This window comes from Bombina bombina, chromosome 2 (assembly GCF_027579735.1).
Source record: "Bombina bombina isolate aBomBom1 chromosome 2, aBomBom1.pri, whole genome shotgun sequence".
Lineage (NCBI taxonomy): Eukaryota > Metazoa > Chordata > Amphibia > Anura > Bombinatoridae > Bombina > Bombina bombina.
Window position 1 is genome coordinate 65339059 of NC_069500.1, and position 20833 is coordinate 65359891.

The window sequence follows — 20833 nt, forward strand, 5'->3', positions numbered from 1 at the left end:
ACCCAGATATTGTAATAAAAAATGCAAACAAGGGAGGTACGGTGGTGATTCTCAACAGATCCACCTATGTTGAAGAAGCACAAAGGCAGCTTACCAATACAGATAATTACACAGTTTTACCAGGGATCCAACTAATATTTTCAAGAAGGATCTACACCAGATTTTGGATGGTAAGGAACAGGGGTTTCTGGACGCAAAGACAGCAGAATATCTTAATCTGGAGAATCCGAGAACACCCCTGTTCCATCATTTACCCAAAGTCCACAAAACACTAATACAAATACAGGGCCATCCCATAGTAAGTGGGATAGGTTCATTATTGGAACACCTATCCCAATGGTTTGACACCATATTACACCCCCTTGTAATCTCCTTACTGTCACATATCAAAGACACTAAACATGTTCTGAACATAATGGAAACAGTTCATTGGAGGGACACATATAGCTGGGTCACAGTTGATGCTGTCTCTCTCTACTCATCCATTTCCCACGAGGAAGGCCTGAAAGCTTCTAGGGAATTTCAAGAATATGTGCTAAGAATTAACAAATTTTTATTGACTCACAATTTTTTTGAATTTCATGGGGTGTTCTATCTCCAAAGGTGTGGAACGGCGATGGGGGCGAAATTCGCCCCATCATATGCCAACCTGTTTTTAGGTTGGTGGGAATTTTTCCACATCTTTGGCGATAGAAACCCATATACTAAAGATATTTGCACATACGGGAGGTATATTGATGACCTCCTGTTTATATGGAGTGGTCCTCAAACAAATGTTGGAAAATTTGTAGACTATCTAAATTCCAATACAATTGGCTTCAGATTTACATATGAATATCATACCATTGAGATCAATTATTTGGATCTTACTTTGATTGGATCCAAAAAGAGCAAGATTCAGACAAAAGTCTAGAGAAAAACCATCAGTGGCAATTCCCTGCTTCATGGCAAGAGCTGTCATCCTAATCATATTGCGGCTGCAGTGGCGAAAGGAGAATTCGCTCGATTAAGGAGGAATTGTTCAGAACAAACAGATATTGCCATGAAGCGAAGGAATTAGAGAACAGACTACGAGCAAGAGGCTATTCACGTAAGATCATTGCCAAAGCAAGGAAGCAGGTAGACAGTCATCACAAAGGGTCTTTTTTAGCGAGTAAATCTCAATAAAATAAGACATTTGAAAGAGTCAACTTTGTAACAAACTACAGAGCCCAATTTCCACAGATTTCTGCCATAGTTCGGAAACATTTTCCAATTTTAGCAGCAGACGATAAACTGACAAACCTAGTAAAAGCAGGTGTTAGATGTAGCTCCCGCAAATGCCCAACTTTGTGCACTCTGCTATCTCCCACTGAACTCAAAACTGAGCAGACAAGTACTAACACATGGATGAGTAGCAGAGGTATGTACAGCTGTGGCCACAGAAAGTGTCGGTCGTGTGAATACCTTGATAAAACTAAAATCTTCACATCTTATATAACTGGAGAGGAATTTGAAATCAGAACATGCATGAATTGTATGTCATCCCAAGTTATATATTTGTTGAAGTGTCAGACATGTGGAGTCCAATATATTGGACTCACTTCGAGGGATATAAAGTCACGTATCCATGAGCACATTTCCACTATAACACGGGGTAAATCCATCACTCCCTTGGTACGCCACTATGTGGAAAAACACAATGGAAAAAATACATACACTCAAGTGGTGTGCCATAGAACATGTCAAAGTACCAAAGAGAGGTGTTAACATAGATAAATTACTGGCCAAAAGAGAGATCTTCTGGATGTTTACATTGAGAACTATACATCCAGAAGGATTGAACTCAATATATGATTTAATCAATTACTGGGAATAAATGATTTCCCATTAATTTCCACTTTTGTATATTAATCCTAGGAGTGGTACATCTAGCTTAGGGACAGGAAATAGTCTCCTAATGAAGCATGAGATAAGTTGCAGGGGTGCATACCACATGATATGAAAATTGCTGACTTCAAGTACAGGGCTGTGTACAGAGCTCTTATTTTGTATATTGTATATGAGATATATATTACTTACATACCTAGCAAATCAGCTGTGTATTATGTTCATATTATACCTAATGTCAAACATGTCATTTATTCTTTAAATTTGTATAATGATATACAGGCTAGGATCTTTTTCCCATATAATTGTTATTGTGTGTAAGTTACACTATATATTCCCACATAACTACATTATTCACTGTTGTTACAATAATATGTTGGGAAATACAACAGCATGTACTATACCATATGTATGAACAACATTAATGCTGTAGATGGCGCTGTTCAGTTTAGATTGCAGATTGTTTTTGTCTGTGATCTTGTTTATTCTTATATACAGGAAGGAAGTTGTTCTTTAATCTCTATTTTTGTTCTTCCTCCTCTGTGTATGCAGACTATTGTTTTACAAGTCCTTTGGTATGTTCCATATATTGCTGATGCATCTGTACAAGTAAAGCCTAATGCAGCTTTCTTTAAAAGCTTCCAGTGTCTTTTTGATACATACACCAACAGGTTATGGGCCCAGACACTGAAAAAAAACTACAAGTCAGTAAGTGTTGCATCTATGATCCAAGCAAATACTGTGTGAGGAAACAAGAGCTGCATCCAATTTACTGAAAGATGGCAAGTGGTTCAGATGGGAAATATGCAATAGCAAAGCTAAACAATACCAACTACCAGCTGTGGAAGTTTAAGCTTGAAATGCTGTTATCCAAAGATGATTTATGGGAGGTGCTGGATACAAACAGACCCACTGATAATCCAGGGGAATGGGACAAGAAAAACAGGCAAGCAAAAGCAGTTATAAGCCTGTTAGTGGAGGATGATCAACTCATTCACATAAGAAAAGAAAACACAGCTAAAGGTATGTGGACTGCACTACAAAAACTGCATGAGCGTTCAAACTTAAATAGTAAACTATATTTACTGCGCAAACTATATAAGATGAGGCTGGAAAAAGGCCAGGAAATGTGTGAACATGTGAATGCTATGCTAGAGATTGTGGAACAGCTATGTGCAATTGGAGAAGAAATTAAAGACAATCATATAGTAGCATTGTTACTATGCAGCCTTCCAGAGTCATATAGTGCTCTTATCAATGCTCTAGAAACCAGACCTGAACAAGAACTAACACTAGAATATGCTAAGGGAAACTAATTGATGAATATAATAGAAGAAAGGAAAACATGCATAGTGAAGAAAATGAGAGATCAGAGGTAGCTCTGAAGGCGCAAGAAGGCACAAAACAAAACAGAGAAACCAGAGTGTGTTTTCGCTTCAAAAAAGTCGATCACCTGAAAAAGAACTGCTCAATCTGGAAAGCTGAGCAGCGAAGGTTAGAACCACCTACAAGAGAGAGAGCTAAGGCAGCCACAAAGAAAACTGCAGCTGCATCATGGAGCGGCAGCTTTAAAGTGACTCAGAATAGTACACCACACGGATGGTGCATTGACTCAGGGGCAACTAGTCACATGACAAGTGACGAGACATTCTTCACAGAAATTGATTTCAATACTAAATATAAAGTCTTCCTAGCAAATGGGAAAAGTATTACAGCTGAAGGTAATGGTCAAGGGTTCCTGACTTGCATCACACCATCAGGAGGTAAGCAAAGCATTCTAGTAAAGAATGTTCTGTACATCCCAAGTTTAGAAGGAAGCCTCCTATCAGTGAAAACTCTTGCTAACAATGGACTCACAGTTCAGTTCCAAGGCAATGAATGCACAATTCGAAACAGGAAACAAATCCTAGCAAAAGGAAGATTGAACGAACACATGTACAAACTTATCACTGAAAGGAAGCAAGCCAAAACAGCCATTCATAATCCACACAACAAATGTATCCACCTGTGGCACAGGCGATTAGGGCATCGAAACCCAGAGGCCATAAAGGACCTTGCAAAGGAAGGTTTATCAGAAGACATGATAATTTTGCCTTGTGACATGCTCATGAAGTGCACATGTTGTATCAAAGCAAAGGCCACACGTACCCCACTTCCACAAGCCAGTCAAAGAAAAACCACTCACCCCATGGAACTCATACACAGTGATGTGTGTGGACCAATGAAAACCCCCACACCAGGTGGGAACAGATATTTACTGACTTTCATTGACGATTATTCCAGGTACACAACAACATATCTGATGAAGCACAAAAGTGAGACATCAGAGAAACTTCAAGAATTTATAGCTACATTCAGCAATAAATTTCAACGGAAACCAGGAACATTACGTACCGACAACGGAGGGGAATATATGAGTAAGGAAGTGGAGTCATACATGAAGAGACAAGGCATTATACACCAAACAACTGTACCATACACTCCTGAGCAAAATGGTGTTGCAGAAAGGAAAAATCGCACCCTCATAGAAATGGCAAGATGCATGCTTTCAGATGCCAATTTACCTAACCAGTACTGGGGTGAAGCAAAAATGACTGCAACAAAAATGACTGCTACCATCAAAAACTATTGAGAGCACCCCATATGAAATGTGGAATGGATCAAAACCTAGTATGGGGCATATTAGAGTGTTTGGATGTAAAGCATATGCCCATATTCCAAGTGAGAAACGCTCCAAATTAGAGAACACAGCCATAGAAGACATTCTTATGGGCTACAGTGAACAAAGTAAAGGCTATAGAATTCTTCATCCAAAGACCAACAAGATCACAATAAGCCGCAGTGTTTATTTTGATGAAAGTCAAACATCAGAAAAAATGTCCCTCGAAAGCCATAAAGAGAACCTCTCCACTGAATCAGCAAGAGATGCTGACCAAAGTGAAGCTGTACAGGAGACAGAGCAAGAAGTGGAGCTCACAATAGAAAAAACAGCTACTCACAAACCAATAGAACCCACTGAACAACCAGAAAATCGACTCGGGTGACGAAAGGTATACCACCCCGCAAGCTGTCATGCATCGCTAAGACACATGAAACACTCGAACCAACATCCTGGGAAGATATAGAAAAATTGCCAAAAAGGGAAGCCAACCAATGGAGAAAAGCATCCGAAGAAGAAATAAAATCACTTCAGGAAAATAAAACCTGGACACTCACTAATCTCCCCCCCGGTCGCAAAGCTATAGGAAGCAAATGGACTTTTAAAGTAAAATACGATGCAGAAGGAAATATCCACAGATACAAGGCAAGATTAGTTGCAAAGGGATACTCACAGAAATTTGGAGAAGATTATGATGAAACTTTTGCTCCAGTTGTAAAACACTCCACCATCAGAGCGCTCCTTAGCATTGCAGCCGGAAAGGGAATGCAAGTGAGGCACCTGGACGTCAAAACTGCTTTCCTATATGGAGACATCAAGGAGGATCTTTACATGGAACAGCCACCTGGATTTGAGAGGGAACAGAACCTTGTATGCAAACTTCAAAAGAGCATCTATGGACTAAAGCAAGCTGCGAGAATGTGGAATGAAAAAGTGAATGAAGTACTCATGAAATAAGGATTCTCAGGAAGCAAAGCAGATCCATGTCTATATTCAAGGCATCAAGAAAACAAATGGATATACATCCTAATTTATGTTGATGACATCATAACTTGTTTTGAACAAGAAGGGGACTGTGACCAAATAGTTCATATATTGAAACAGAACTTTGAGATTAAAGAACTAGGGAACATCACTCATTATTTAGGAATCCAAATAGAAAGGGAAGAGGATGGAAGCTATCTTCTTAACCAAAGTCAGAAAATTACAGAAATATTAGAGCAATTTCACATGCAAGATGCAAAAGAGGTGAAAACACCTATGGAACCAGATTACCTGAAAAACAACGGAATAGAAAACTTGTTACCCAATAATGACAATTACCGCAGGGCAATTGGAAAATTGCTATACATTGCCACCGTGACAAGACCAGACATTGCCGCAGCAATAGGTATACTCTGTAGAAAAGTTGCGACACCATGTCAACGCGACTGGAATGCAATAAAGAGGGTGATACAGTACCTAAAAGGAACAATTCGGATGAAGCTGCAACTGCCAGCAACATCAAACCCAAAACTAATTGGATATGTTGATGCTGATTGGGCCGGAGATACCACTGACCGCAAATCTACAAGTGGTTACATCTTCCAGTATGGAGAAGGAACAATAAGTTGGTCCAGTCGAAAACAAGCGACTGTTGCACTCTCTTCAACGGAAGCAGAATATATAGCAGCAGCACATGCATGTCAAGAAGCAATTTGGATTTGTCAACTTTTTCAAGACATGGGACTGGATGTGTCTAAACCCATACCAATTCTTGAAGACAACCAAGGGTGTATAAAGTTGACACAATCAGAAAGAGTGAATCCTCGAACCAAGCACATTGATGTAAAATATCATTTACTCAGGGACATGCAAGAACAAGGTATTATTGACATTCAATACTGCCCATCAGAAGAGATGACTGCAGACGCACTCACAAAGCCGTTGCCAAAGGAACGGCATTGTTTTCTTCAAAAGAAACTGAATGTAGTGTAATTATGTACATGCCGTTGAGAAGGGGTGTTGGGAAATACAACAGCATGTACTATACCATATGTATGAACAACATTAATGCTGTAGATGGTGCTGTTCAGTTTAGATTGCTGATTGTTTATGTCTGTGATCTTGTTCATTCTTATATACAGGAAGGAAGTTGTTCTTTAATCTCTATTGTGTTTTTCCTCCTCTGTGTATGCAGACTATTGTTTTACAAGTCATTTGGTATGTTCCATATATTGCTGATGCATCTGTACAAGTAAAGCCTAATGCAGTTTTCTTTAAAACTTCCAGTGTCTTTTTGATACATACACCAACATAATAACCTTTGTGGTTTCTCTGTTAAACATCTGACATAATAATTGTTCTAGAGTATCAAACTGCCACTTCAGAAATCTTAACAATTAGTCTCCGGAGGGAGGGCAAGCGCTTTCCAATGACCAATGGGAATGGTTTTAATGTCTTTTAAGTTATTGGAATAACGTACACAACAGGCTATGACTACGGTAGTTTGCCGAAACGCGTAAGCTGATGTGCTGCGCTTTCCCTTCACACTTGTTTTTGGGTGGCTTGCTGTCCAACTTTTTAAATATTGGAATAAAATTTTGTTGGTTTTATTAGAGCGAAGGGTCCTTTAATTTCTTCCATTGAATTACCGGACCAGCAACCCTAAGCTCCCGAGTTTGCTCCTACTACCAATTAGGATTGGGATCACACACACACCCCCGTTGACGTTTGGAGATGTTGCAACTACACAAGGCATAACAGCGGTTGGATACCACAGCGTCTAGGGGACCCGTAGCACAGGCGACACAAGAGGATTGCACAGACGGTGCAGAGGGACTAAAGTGCTTGGCCACAGATGAATGAGACAGTTCCAGGAGGTGTCTGGCCAACAGGCATTTTGATTGTTTATCTGAAATTGCAAGTTAGCGTGACGTATAGTCAGAGTAAGCTCTCTGTCGCCATTTCAGCCAAGGCTGTTTGTTCAGTGGTAGTGTAACCCATGGCGAACACTATACTATTTTGAACCTTACAAGTGGATACTGCTGTGCTGTGTTTTACATTGGCTTTTAAGGGGTTTTGTGAGTGTGTATACAAAGACATTAACATCCAACTACCTGTTGATGGTCACCATTTCTAAGACATTAATTGGTATTAACCACATGCCTTCTGAACATTGTACTATATAAACATTAACACATAAATATAAGCTAATAACTGCTATTAACAAATTTATTCTGTTGAAGAGCATACCTGGATAGGTAGAGCTCCAGAATCTCTTTTAGTGGGGTAAAAAGTATAAATAAATAAAAGATGTTTTATTCAGGACATCTGTTTGTCAGACAACAAAAACTACTTTGATTTTTAAGATACAAAATTATTAATTCCCTAATTTCTAGAAGGGAAATAAAAATTTTAACAAATTACAGGAAACAAACAAAAAAACATTTGACTACAACACCTAACAGACTAAGTATGCATGGCTGATCAGATGGTGGTTTATCAATGAGTCAGGGGGTTCCATGGACGTACCTGGGCAGGGTTAATTCATGGTCATGGCTTGGTAGGTCCGAGGTGATCCATGGATGTACCTGGTTAGGTGAGGGGCAGCCCATGGGCATGGTGGGGCAGGTCAGGAATAGTTCATAGGCACACCTGAGTAGGTAAGGGGTGGTCCATAGACATGTCTAGGTAAGTCAGAGATGGGCTATAGGCATGGCTGGGTAAGTCAGAGATGGTCTGTAGGTATGCATGGGTAAGTCAGAGATGGTCTATAGGTGTACATGGGTAAGTCAGAGATAGTCTGTAAGCATGACTGGGTAAATCAGGGGTGGCCTGTAGGTGTGGCTGGGCAAGTCATGGGTGGTCTGTAGGCATGGTTGGGCAAGTCAGGGGGGTCTCTAGACACAGCTGGGTAAGTCAGAGATGGACTGAAGACGTTGTTTAGGTAAGTCAGAGGTGGTCTATAGGTATGGCTGTGCACATCTGGTCGGGTCAATGTATATAGTTGTGTGGGGTTTTCATGACCCCCTATTCGCTTTGCTCACAAGACATGACAATCTTTCAAAATGAGGCATGGGTTGGGAGTCCTGACTTTACATAGGAACCAGACAGTGATAGCAACAATTTGTACAATTTTAGAATGAGAAGACATTCAGGTTACAACTTATGGCAAGAACTGCTTTCAAGAATAGTTTATTAGGTCTAGAGTTATTTCTACTCACCTTGTAAATCGCACTTCACATATACTGCACATATATGGCTTTTCTCCTGTGTGTGTTCTCATGTGTCGGGGAAGCTTCCCTGCCCCCATGATGACTTTATGACAGATGGGGCATTGCTGGGAAGCCTTAGGCTTTATTTTTCTTTCTTCCTCCAATGGCCAAGGAGGTAACATTCCCAGGTGGGCAGCACTCAGGAAACTAAGGTAAGCGCTGTAGTCCATTTCCGCCTTAATTTGTCCAAAGTGGTTGGGTGGGTGATCAAGGAACATTTCCTTAAAATACTCATTAGAAAAAGGTGTGGTTGGTAGCTCATCATGCTCCTCTTCCTTAATTTTTCTATTCTTTATTACTAGATCCAGAGGACTGTTGTCTGCGTCCTGTTCCTGGAGTTGTGAAAATGATCCAAAGTCACTATTCCAAAGTTGAGGAAAGAAACCAGGTACAAAATGAGAAATGGCTGGTCGTCTATCTGAAGTGTTATTTTTGGGGTACAAATTTTCACTTAATAATGATTCAATAGAGAAATCTTTTAGAACATTTTGGTGTCCAGAAGAGTTAGTGGTAGATGAAAAGTGTGTAGGGAGATCCTTCTGTGATTCATGGTAGGTTTCTTCTGAGTTGTTTGATGTTGGAGGGCTTTGGTCACAGTTGGCTTCCTGAACCTCTGCTTGATTTTCCTGGTTTATAACGATTTTTGTATCCTCTTCCACTTCGCCGCCATCATCCTCCTCCTCCTCATCATCATAATTTTCCTCATTCTCATTATCCTCCTCTCCATCTCTGGGTGTTTCCAGGATTTCCAGGCATACATTAATAATACACTGTATCTCTAGCATCTCAGCAGCATCAAGGATAAGTTTTACATTAGAAGTTGTAATGGTAAGGGTTGATGTATAGGCAAATTCCAGTATGGCAGAAAATGCTTCAGGTTTGACAAAGTCAATTTCATAAATATACGGCTGATCTATTAATGAACCAGCGGTAAACAGCTTTTTGAAATATTTACTGCAGGCAGCTAGAACAGACTTGTGAGTCCTATATTCCTGCTCTTGTATTATAAGGATAACATCGCAGAGAAGACCATGGTGTCTCTGTTCATTTAGCCCAGAAAGAACTTCACTGCTGTGGTTAGGAAACGGAATGCCAATGAGATCATTATCTCCCGCCATCATTGCATTTAAAATCCTGGATCAGAACATAAGAAAGAAAAAAAAAACATTGAATTATACAGCACATTTCCATCTAGTGTTATTATTCAGATAACTTTAACATTTTCAATTCAGGCTTTATTATCCACAGCGGAAGAGACAGATAAATGGAAAACCTAAGTTGCAATATGGTGGTGCAAAATATTTTATAGAAACTAAAGTACTTTAAAGAAACTAAACCATTACACTTATATCTTCAATATTTAAACAACTAATATAATTTTAAATACATTTACGTATTATTATCAAGCTAATCTTTGCTTTGGATAAATCATTAAATCTTGCATTTATATACTGCTTAAAATCCCTTTAAAGCTTTTTTCTTGCCAGCTGGGATATTTGGCTGTTTGCAGAAAACATATTTATACAAGCCCAAAAATAATTAGTTTGAAATTGAAAACAGCCTAGCAAAATCTACTATAATTAAGTGCCTAGTAGCTAACACGCTGGCACCACCTTGCCATATATTTCAATACACCAGTATTCCATTCCCATTTAATTAATAAGCTGTTAGAGGCAGCATCACATAATCATTTTAAATGTTCTGCTAAATACCTCACATTTAGATTGGAATTCAACAGCATTGTATTAGTAATTTAGGTTCCTTTCTTGAATTTGCATGTTTTATATTTCTTACTACTTCGGCTGCTGGATCACCATTCTATGTACCTATTACTCCTTTTGTTAAAGGACCACTACACACAAATTGTAAACTTCATGATTTTGAACCTTCATATCTGAGAATAATTTTGCAAAGAAAACTGCAGCTTCATTTTGTCAAATGAGTATATTGTTTTATGTTTCTTCATTTCACTGATTTCCCTGTCCCCCAGAACAAAAGAATCCTTGCTAACCAATCACAAACCAATATTTAGATATAGCACAAACTCTGTTTGCACATATGCAGTTGAGAGATACTGGGGAAGTCTGCCCTTATCTCTTTCCTTAAAGGGACAGTCAAGTCCAAAAAAAACTTTCATGATTCAGATAGGGCATGTAATTTTAAACAACTTTCCAATTTACTTTTATCACCAATTTCGCTTTGTTCGGTATTCTTAGTTAAAAGCTAAACCTAGGAGGTTCATATGCTAATTTCTTAGACCTTGAAGGCCGCCTCTAAATCTAATCTAAATGCATTTTGATAGTTTTTCACCACTAGAGGGCATTAGTTCATGTGTTTCATATAGATAACATTGAGCTCATGCACGTGAATTTACCATGGAGACAGCTCTGATTGGCTAAACTGCAAGTCTGTCAAAAGAACTGAAATAAGGGGGCAGTCTGCTGAGGCTTAGATACAAGGTAATTACAGAGGTAAAACGTGTACAGTTATAACTGTGTTGGTTATGCAAAACTGGGGAATTGGTAATTAAGGGATTATCTATCTTTTTAAACAACAACAATTCTGGTGTTGACTGTCCCTTTAAGGTGGTTTAACTTAGTTACTATTGCAAAGAATGATTCTCCTATCATGATTGTTGATGTAAAACTGATAATCCACCTTTTACAAACATATGATTGCTGATCTAAGGGGGTGGATGAAGTGAACAAAAGTTTACATAAATTGCCTAAAAGTATTAACCCAGCCTCCTTTTGGAGAAAGTGAGACAAGCGCAAGTTTGTATGTATTTTGCAGAAAAATAAATAATGAATGTATATTGCAATATTTCACATGCATTAATGAAACATTTTACACATTGTTGAAATGTCAAGTTTAATGGTACTTTAAATAAAACAGTGGTAATTAAGAGGAATTCTGTTATAGCCTGGTTCTCACAAATGCTGTTAAAGAGACGGTCTACTGTAAAAATAGCATGCTCCAGCTACATTAGATGTAATATTTACATTATTAAACCCTAACGGCTAGATTTGGAGTTTTGTCGGTAACGACCCGAAAAACTAACGCCGGCTTTTTTCTGGCCGCACCATAAAAATAACTCTGGTATTGAGAGTCCACATAAAGGCTGCGTTAGGCTCCAAAAAAGGAGCGTAGAGCATTTTTAACGCAGCTTCAACTCTCAATACCAGAGTTGCTTACGGACGCGGCCAGCCTCAAAAACGTGCTCGTGCACGATTCTCCCATAGGAAACAATGGGGCTGTTTGAGCTGAAAAAAAACCTAACACCTGCAAAAAAGCCGCGTTCAGCTCCTAACGCAGCCCCATTGTTTGCTATGCGGTAACACTTCCTACGTCTGCACCTAACACCCTAACATGTACCCCGAGTCTAAACACCCCTAACCTTACACTTATTAACCCCTAATCTGCCGCCCCCGCTATCGCCGACCCCTGCATATTATTATTAACCCCTAATCTGCCGCTCTGTAAACCGCCGCTACTTACATTATCCCTATGTACCCCTAATCTGCTGCCCTAACATCGCCAACCCCTATATTATATTTATTAACCCCTAATCTGCCCCCTACAACGTCGCCTCCACCTGCCTACACTTATTAACCCCTAATCTGATGACCGGACCTGAGCGCTACTATAATAAAGTTATTAACCCCTAATCCGCCTCACTAACCCTATAATAAATAGTATTAACCCCTAATCTGCCCTCCCTAACATCGCCGACACCTAACTTCAATTATTAACCCCTAATCTGCAGACCGGAGCTCACCGCTATTCTAATAAATGTATTAACCCCTAAAGCTAAGTCTAACCCTAACACTAACACCCCCCTAAGTTAAATATAATTTTAATCTAACGAAATTAATTAACTCTTATTAAATAAATTATTCCTTATTAAAGCTAAATACTTACCTGTAAAATAAATCCTAATATAGCTACAATATAAATTATAATTATATTATAGCTATTTTAGGATTAATATTTATTTTACAGGTAACTTTGTATTTATTTTAACCAGGTACAATAGCTAAATTAGTTAAAATAATTACAAATTTACCTGTAAAAGAAATCCTAACCTAAGTTACAATTAAACCTAACACTATACTATCAATAAATTAATTAAATAAACTACCTACAATTAACCTAACACTACACTATCAATAAATTAATTAAATACAATTCCTACAAATAAATACAATTAAATAAACTTGCTAAAGTACAAAAAATAAAAAAGAACTAAGTTACAAAAAATAAAAATATATTTACAAACATTAGAAAAAAATTACAACAATTTTAAACTAATTACACCTACTCTAAGCCCCCTAATAAAATAACAAAGCCCCCCAAAATAAAAAAAATGCCCTACCCTATTCTAAATAACTAAAGTTCAAAGCTCTTTTACCTTACCAGCCCTGAACAGGGCCCTTTGCGGGGCATGCCCCAAGAAATACAGCTCTTTTGACTGTAAAAAAAACATACAATACCCCCCCCCAACATTACAACCCACCACCCACATACCCCTAATCTAACCCAAACCCCCCTTAAATAAACCTAACACTAAGCCCCTGAAGATCTTCCTACCTTATCTTCACCATATCAGGTTCACCGATCCGTCCTGAAGAGCTCCTCCGATGTCCTGATCCAAGCCCAAGCGGGGGGCTGAAGAGGTCCATGATCCAGATGAAGTCTTCATCCAAGCGGGAGCTGAAGAGGTCCATGATCCGGATGAAGTCTTCTATCAACGGCATCTTCAATCTTCTTTCTTCCGGATCCATCTTGCAGACCTCCGACGCGGAACATCCTGCTGGCCCGACGGACTAACGACGAATGACGGTTCCGATCAGCCAATAGAATGCGAGCTCAATCTGATTGGCTGATTGGATCAGCCAATCGGATTGAACTTGATTCTGATTGGCTGATTCCATCAGCCAATCAGAATATTCCTACCTTAATTCCGATTGGCTGATAGAATCCTATCAGCCAATCGGAATTCGAGGGACGCCATCTTGGATGACGTCCCTTAAAGGAACCGTCATTCGTCGTTAGTCCGTCGGGCCAGCAGGATGTTCCGCGTCGGAGGTCTGCAAGATGGATCCGGAAGAAAGAAGATTGAAGATGCCGTTGATAGAAGACTTCATCCGGATCATGGACCTCTTCAGCTCCCGCTTGGATGAAGACTTCATCCGGATCATGGACCTCTTCAGCCCCCCGCTTGGGCTTGGATCAGGACATCGGAGGAGCTCTTCAGGACGGATCGGTGAATCTGGTATGGTGAAGATAAGGTAGGAAGATCTTCAGGGGCTTAGTGTTAGGTTTATTTAAGGGGGGTTTGGGTTAGATTAGGGGTATGTGGGTGGTGGGTTGTAATGTTGGGGGGGGGTATTGTATGTTTTTTTTACAGGCAAAAGAGCTGTATTTCTTGGGGCATGCCCCGCAAAGGGCCCTGTTCAGGGCTGGTAAGGTAAAAGAGCTTTGAACTTTAGTTATTTAGAATAGGGTAGGGCATTTTTTTATTTTGGGGGGCTTTGTTATTTTATTAGGGGGCTTAGAGTAGGTGTAATTAGTTTAAAATTGTTGTAATATTTTTCTTATGTTTGTAAATATTTTTTTATTTTTTGTAACTTAGTTCTTTTTTATTTTTTGTACTTTAGCAAGTTTATTTAATTGTATTTATTTGTAGGAATTGTATTTAATTAATTTATTGATAGTGTAGTGTTAGGTTAATTGTAGGTAGTTTATTTAATTAATTTATTGATAGTATAGTGTTAGGTTTAATTGTAACTTAGGTTAGGATTTCTTTTACAGGTAAATTTGTAATTATTTTAACTAATTTAGCTATTGTACCTGGTTAAAATAAATACAAAGTTACCTGTAAAATAAATATTAATCCTAAAATAGCTATAATATAATTATAATTTATATTGTAGCTATATTAGGATTTATTTTACAGGTAAGTATTTAGCTTTAATTAGGAATAATTTATTTAATAAGAGTTAATTAATTTCGTTAGATTAAAATTATATTTAACTTAGGGGGGTGTTAGTGTTAGGGTTAGACTTAGCTTTAGGGGTTAATACATGAAAGACAATAACAATACATTTATTAGAATAGCGGTGAGCTCCGGTCGGCAGATTAGGGGTTAATAATTGAAGTTAGGTGTCGGCGATGTTAGGGACGGCAGATTAGGGGTTAATACTATTTATTATAGGGTTAGTGAGGCGGATTAGGGGTTAATAACTTTATTATAGTAGCGCTCAGGTCCGGTCGGCAGATTAGGGGTTAATAAGTGTAGGCAGGTGAAGGCGACGTTGAGGGGGGCAGATTAGGGGTTAATAAATATAATACAGTGGTCGGCGGTGTTAGGGACAGCAGATTAGGGGTACATAAGGATAACGTAGGTGGCGGCGCTTTGCGGTCGGCAGATTAGGGGTTAATAATTGTAGGTAGGTGGAGGCGACGTTGTGGGGGGCAGGTTAGGGGTTAATAAATATAATACAGGGGTCGGCGGTGTTAGGGGCAGCAGATTAGGGGTACATAAGGATAACGTAGGTGGCGGTCGGCAGATTAGGGGTTAAAAAAAATTATTCGAGTGTCGGCGATGTGGGGGGACCTCGGTTTAGGGGTACATAGGTAGTTTATGGGTGTTAGTGTACTTTAGAGCACAGTAGTTAAGAGCTTTATAAACCGGCGTTAGCCAGAAAGCTCTTAACTACTGACTTTTTTCCTGCGGCTGGAGTTTTGTCGTTAGATGTCTAACGCTCACTTCAGAAACGACTCTAAATACCGGAGTTAGAAAAATCCCATTGAAAAGATAGGATACGCAATTGACGTAAGGGGATCTGCGGTATGGAAAAGTCGCGGCTGAAAAGTGAGCGTTAGACCCTATTTTGAGTGACTCCAAATACCGGCGGTAGCCTAAAACCAGCGTTAGGAGCCTCTAACGCTGGTTTTCACGGCTAACGCCAAACTCTAAATCTAGGCCTAAATAACTTGATAACCATGGCTCAGATTACAAGTGAAACACTATTGATTTAACTTGAGTGGTGTTTGCACTCAATAGCACTACTATTTTGCCCCTCCACTTGTAATCTAACCCCATGTGTTTAATTCCTGCCGAGGGGTAAACCTTGCAGCTCCAAAGCAGAACACAGCAGATTATTGGCTAGATTGTCAACTACCATTTCTGATTGGCTTATCTACAGAGGTTAAAACACAGTCACTAGGGTCAGTAATGCAAAAATGACATAACAAACTAGAGTACCGTAATTATTTAACTGAAACGTACCTTTAAAGTATAATATTAACAGAATTAATGATAACAGCTTGGTTAATGAAAATTGTTTGACAATGGTAAACACCAAGAAAATCCTAGATAATCCATGCACAGTTTCACATAAATACAAAATTATTAAAATACCATAAAACAAAATGGCTTTAGATTAAAGGGACATTGTACTTCATTTTGTTTTCTTTGTTCAGTCTTAAACTAAGCATTTCAAAACAATAACTGCCCCAATACCACCCACAGTAATCTAGTCCATGGCTTGTTGTGACCCCACCCCCAAGCAACTCTAACGCCGCCCCATTCTTTAATCCCAGGGTCTAGTCAGTAAATAATGCAAGATATTTTGTAAAAGATGCTTTGAATAAAGCAGCCTTTACTTATTAGTTTTGTGTAGCCTCAAATTAAATACAAACAGACCTTTTTTTCATTCAAAAATCATTTCTATTGTGGTTAATTATCGCTGTTTCATATGGTTGATGGGAAGCTGTAAATTCCCTCAAAGTCTTTGTCAAAAGTGATTTTTCTAAGCCTTTATACCATATAATATCATATAAACATTCCAATATACACAACTGCACCTTTTAACTATATAAATGGAGCTATCTGGGTAACATAAAAGATGATATTTAAACGGACATGATTTTTTGTATCTTTACCTTTTAAAAAAGAATATTTAAAAATATATTTAAATGCTTTGTTTTTTGAATAATAGAATAAAACCAACTTTTCCAGCGTGAGCTGTACCTATCAGCCAATGACCAGAAGAGTCCTAGGACTGTACAATCAAGCCTCTTCGTTTCACATTCAACAACTTTTACTTTTTAATGCAAAAAATCTGATAACATGTTAAACTTTTGTAACGTGCTAGCAATATTTTGAGTACCATCTCCCTTTAATACCATGATATTCACAATTGAATTCTAGAATATATTCTAATGATACTATAATAATAAACTACCCTTATAATCACATCTAGCTGGAAGACTTATACATCTGATTTAAATAAAGGATGCTTAGATATATTACATTTCTGTTACCCCTGATAATACTGAGTGTAAAGAAAATTACCTGCAGGCGCTGAACTATGGGTTTGATAATCTAAAGCTCTCTAGTCTGGTGAGATTATCTAAGAGGTCTCAGTACTGTGAGGTCCCTAAAAGAGTTTTAGGATAGCACACTTTAGCTTGATAGCGATTTATCTTGTTACAGTGCATGAAGGAGACACATACATTACAATATAATGCTCAAACCCCCTGCTCCCCAAAGATTTTACATTATTACGAGTTTTTGATCATCTCTACCTTAAAGGGACACTGTACCCAAAATTTTTTTTTTGTGATTCAGATAGAGCATGAAATTTTAAGCAACTTTCTAATTTACTCCTATTATCAAATTTTCTTCATTCTCTTGGTATCCTTATTTGAAATGCAAGAATGTAAGTTTAGATGCCGGCCCATTTTTGGTGAACAACCTGGGTTGTCCTTGCTGATTGGTGGATAAATTCATCCACCAATAAAAAAGTGCTGTCCGGAGTTCTGAACCCAAAAAAAGCTTAGATGCCTTCTTTTTCAAATAAAGATAGCAAATGAACAAAGAAAAATTGATAATAGGAGTAAATTAGAAAGTTGCTTAAAATTGCACACTCTATCTGAATTACAAAAGAAAAATTTTGGGTTCAGTGTCCCTTTAATTTAGAAATAACTAAACAGTACTATTACAACATAAACATACTGAACGTATAATTAAAGGGATATTAAACCAAAACATTTTTCTTTTGTGATTCAGACATAAAATACCATTTGAACAACATTTCCAATTTACTTCTGTTATCATATGTGATTCTTTTCCATGATATTCTGTGTTGAAGAGATTCATAGGTAGGAATCTGAAGCACTACATGACAGGAAATAGTGCTCCCATCTATTGCTCTTGAAAATGGATAACATTCTAGCAAAATGGCTGCCATAATGTGCTCCAGAAATGAGTTGGCTCCTAAGCACACATCCCTGCTTTTTAAACAAAAGATACCAAGAGAATAAAGAAAAATTGATAATAGAAATAAATTAGAAAATTGTTTAAACTTGTATGCTCTATCTGAATCATGAAAGAAAATTGTTGGCTTCTGTGTCCCTTTAATACAATGACGGTATATCTTCCTTCTGATTGGGTGGTCTCATTGTTAGTATGGGAATTTTGTTTCAGTGGTTCAGATATACACACAAATCATGGATAAAAACCTTTGGTTACAATCAATTCATTGTTACTGAATATTAGTGGTAACCTGAGTATGTATTAATCATTTATTTGTTTTTTATATACATAATGAAGAATTTACTCCCTGATTAATATTTGTCAGTCCCCTATTATTCACTGTTCCATATATTAATAACTCATATTTTGTAGACATTAAACATTATATGGACTGCAAATTGGGCAGATCCTCCATAAAAAAGTGTTTTACATCATATCATTAAATTCATTGTTGTTTTAATCAGCTGTGCAGCATAATTGTGGGATTCTAAACAACAACCAAAGTGCTCATATGTAATTTACAGACATATTATTATTATTAACCTTTTAAATGGGCCTAATTGTACTTACTTTTCTAATTCTCACTTGCGATAAAATGTTTCTTCACTCAAGAAAGTAAAATGTTATTTTATGCTGCTCTGGATAGTATTAAATGGGTGCTGTAGTACAAAAATGAGATGCTCTAATTTGTTAGAACATGTATGTCTTTGTGTTTAACTCTTGCAAAGAGATTAAGCACACAGTTCAATTACCACTCAGGAGCTGCAGAGAACCACAGGTTCCGAGCAGACACAGCCAGTGAGCAGTGGAAGTCACATGACCCAGCTGTGCAACGGTCATAGCCAATTGGTTCAGTGGGCGTGAATGCTCTGGGACCAGCAGTTCTTTGTGGCTCCTGAATGGTTATTTAACTATGTGTTTAACAACTGTGTAAGACTTGCTTGGGCAGTACTGCTAAAATGACAAACTCTAATGCATTACAGTATGCAATTATTGTACTACAATGTGTCTTTTATTTTGGCAGTCATAGAAAATGAGCATAGTGAGTGTCTGTATATTACTGTATAACATAACAAACTGACAGTACTGAAGATAACCAATTGCTAGAACGCAGCTAAATTATTATACAATAACTGTACAGCACCAGATTTTAATGTAAAAATCCACCCTATTTGTTTTAACATGTGAAAAGGGACATTAATCTGAATATTTAAAGGGAATAAAATTAAATAATAGAAGTTAAATAGAAAGTTGGTTAAAAAATTGCCTGCTCTGTCTGAATGAAGAAATAAAGCATTTGGGGTTTATATCCCTTTAATCTCTTTGTAAAATGTTTAATTAAGGAAAATAAAACAACTCTGAACAATACATTGATTATTTATAATGCCTGCTTTTACTGTAAAATAACTTGGAATACTGTTTTATAGGGTCCTTTGGCTCCTAGAATGTGACTTCTGGCTCCTAAGTATTTCACGTTCTCTGAAAATCTTTAGATAAAAACATCCTTAGTTGGTTCCTAAAAAAAAGTGTATAAATATTAAACTCAAAATGTAATGTCCCTTAAAATATTTAAAGGGACATAAAACTCAAACATTTTCTTTAGCAGGAAGGCAAGTTCAGGAGCGTGCACGTGTCGGCAGCAGTTTTTACAATTTTGATAATAGAAGTAAATTAGAAACTTTTTTAAAATTGTATTCTCTATCTGAATCATGAAAGAAAAAAATGTGGGTTTCATGTCCCTTTAGTTATACATAGTGAAGATATCGCTGTTGCAATGTGATTTCATCATTTATTTTGCCCAGTTTTCCTTTCACTTAAAATCTGAAAACTGTTTTTCCCCCTATTGCTCCCGTAAGTCTGGAGAGCATTCTATGGAATTCAGAAGCATGACCTACCTACATGGTGCACAGTGATTGCTTAATATGCACATGAGCTTATTTATATCTGTCACTACATGGCCATCGCAAAGGAGGATTAGATAAACAATACTTATCAACCTTATCAAGGAAAGTGTCACTGGATTGGAAAACAGTGCTTTTTTGTTGAATGACCTTAAAGGGACAGTAAACACCTTGAGATTTTTACATAAAATATTTAGTTATGTGTAATTAAACAACTTTGCAATATATTTTCATTATTATTTCCCCCCTTTTCTTGTCATTTAAAATTAAGCAATTTCTAATTCTCAGAACTTGAAATGCATCCTGCTGAATTCTCAAGACTTACTCTACTACATATATGGTCCTAATTGGCTTTTACAGATAACTGCAAAACAGAGTACTTTATACTAAGTTTATGACTGTGGTTATCCTTGTTGTCTGCAGACTAAAACCCTGATTGGCTCCTCCAAATAAGGCACATGGTGGGTGGAGCTTGTCTATTGAAAAATAACTGCAGCAACAAGGATATTCATTTGTTTTAAAAACATTAAGACTTGGCTGATCTGTTATTCTATAGCAACACAACAGACATGATTTGTAATTACAGGGTACTTTCTGTCCCTTTTAAACCTTTTATTTTGTATGCAGATTTGTTTTTGCAATACAGTGCTTAATTAAAGGTTTGTGAAACTCAAAATTAATCTTTCTTTATTCAGACTACAGAGCAAGCCATTGTAAGAGACTTGTCAGTCTACTTCTATAATCACATTTTCTTTATTCTCATGATATCCTTTGTTGAAATCATACCTAGGTAGGCTCAGCAGCAGCAATGCACTATTGGGAG

The 20833-nt window shown here is 37.7% G+C and overlaps 1 protein-coding gene across 4 annotated transcripts in view; it reads right to left on the reverse strand.

Annotated features, from left to right (window-relative positions):
• Positions 1-20833, reverse strand: part of ZBTB7C (zinc finger and BTB domain containing 7C) — a 205134-nt gene that overhangs the window by 35353 nt on the left and 148948 nt on the right. For all 4 annotated transcript variants that reach the window (XM_053701092.1, XM_053701094.1, XM_053701095.1 and 1 more), the window contains one exon: positions 8734-9918. In XM_053701092.1, the coding sequence (XP_053557067.1) occupies positions 8734-9905 (1172 nt within the window). In that variant the 5' untranslated portion in view covers positions 9906-9918. The remainder of the gene's footprint in view (positions 1-8733; positions 9919-20833) is intronic.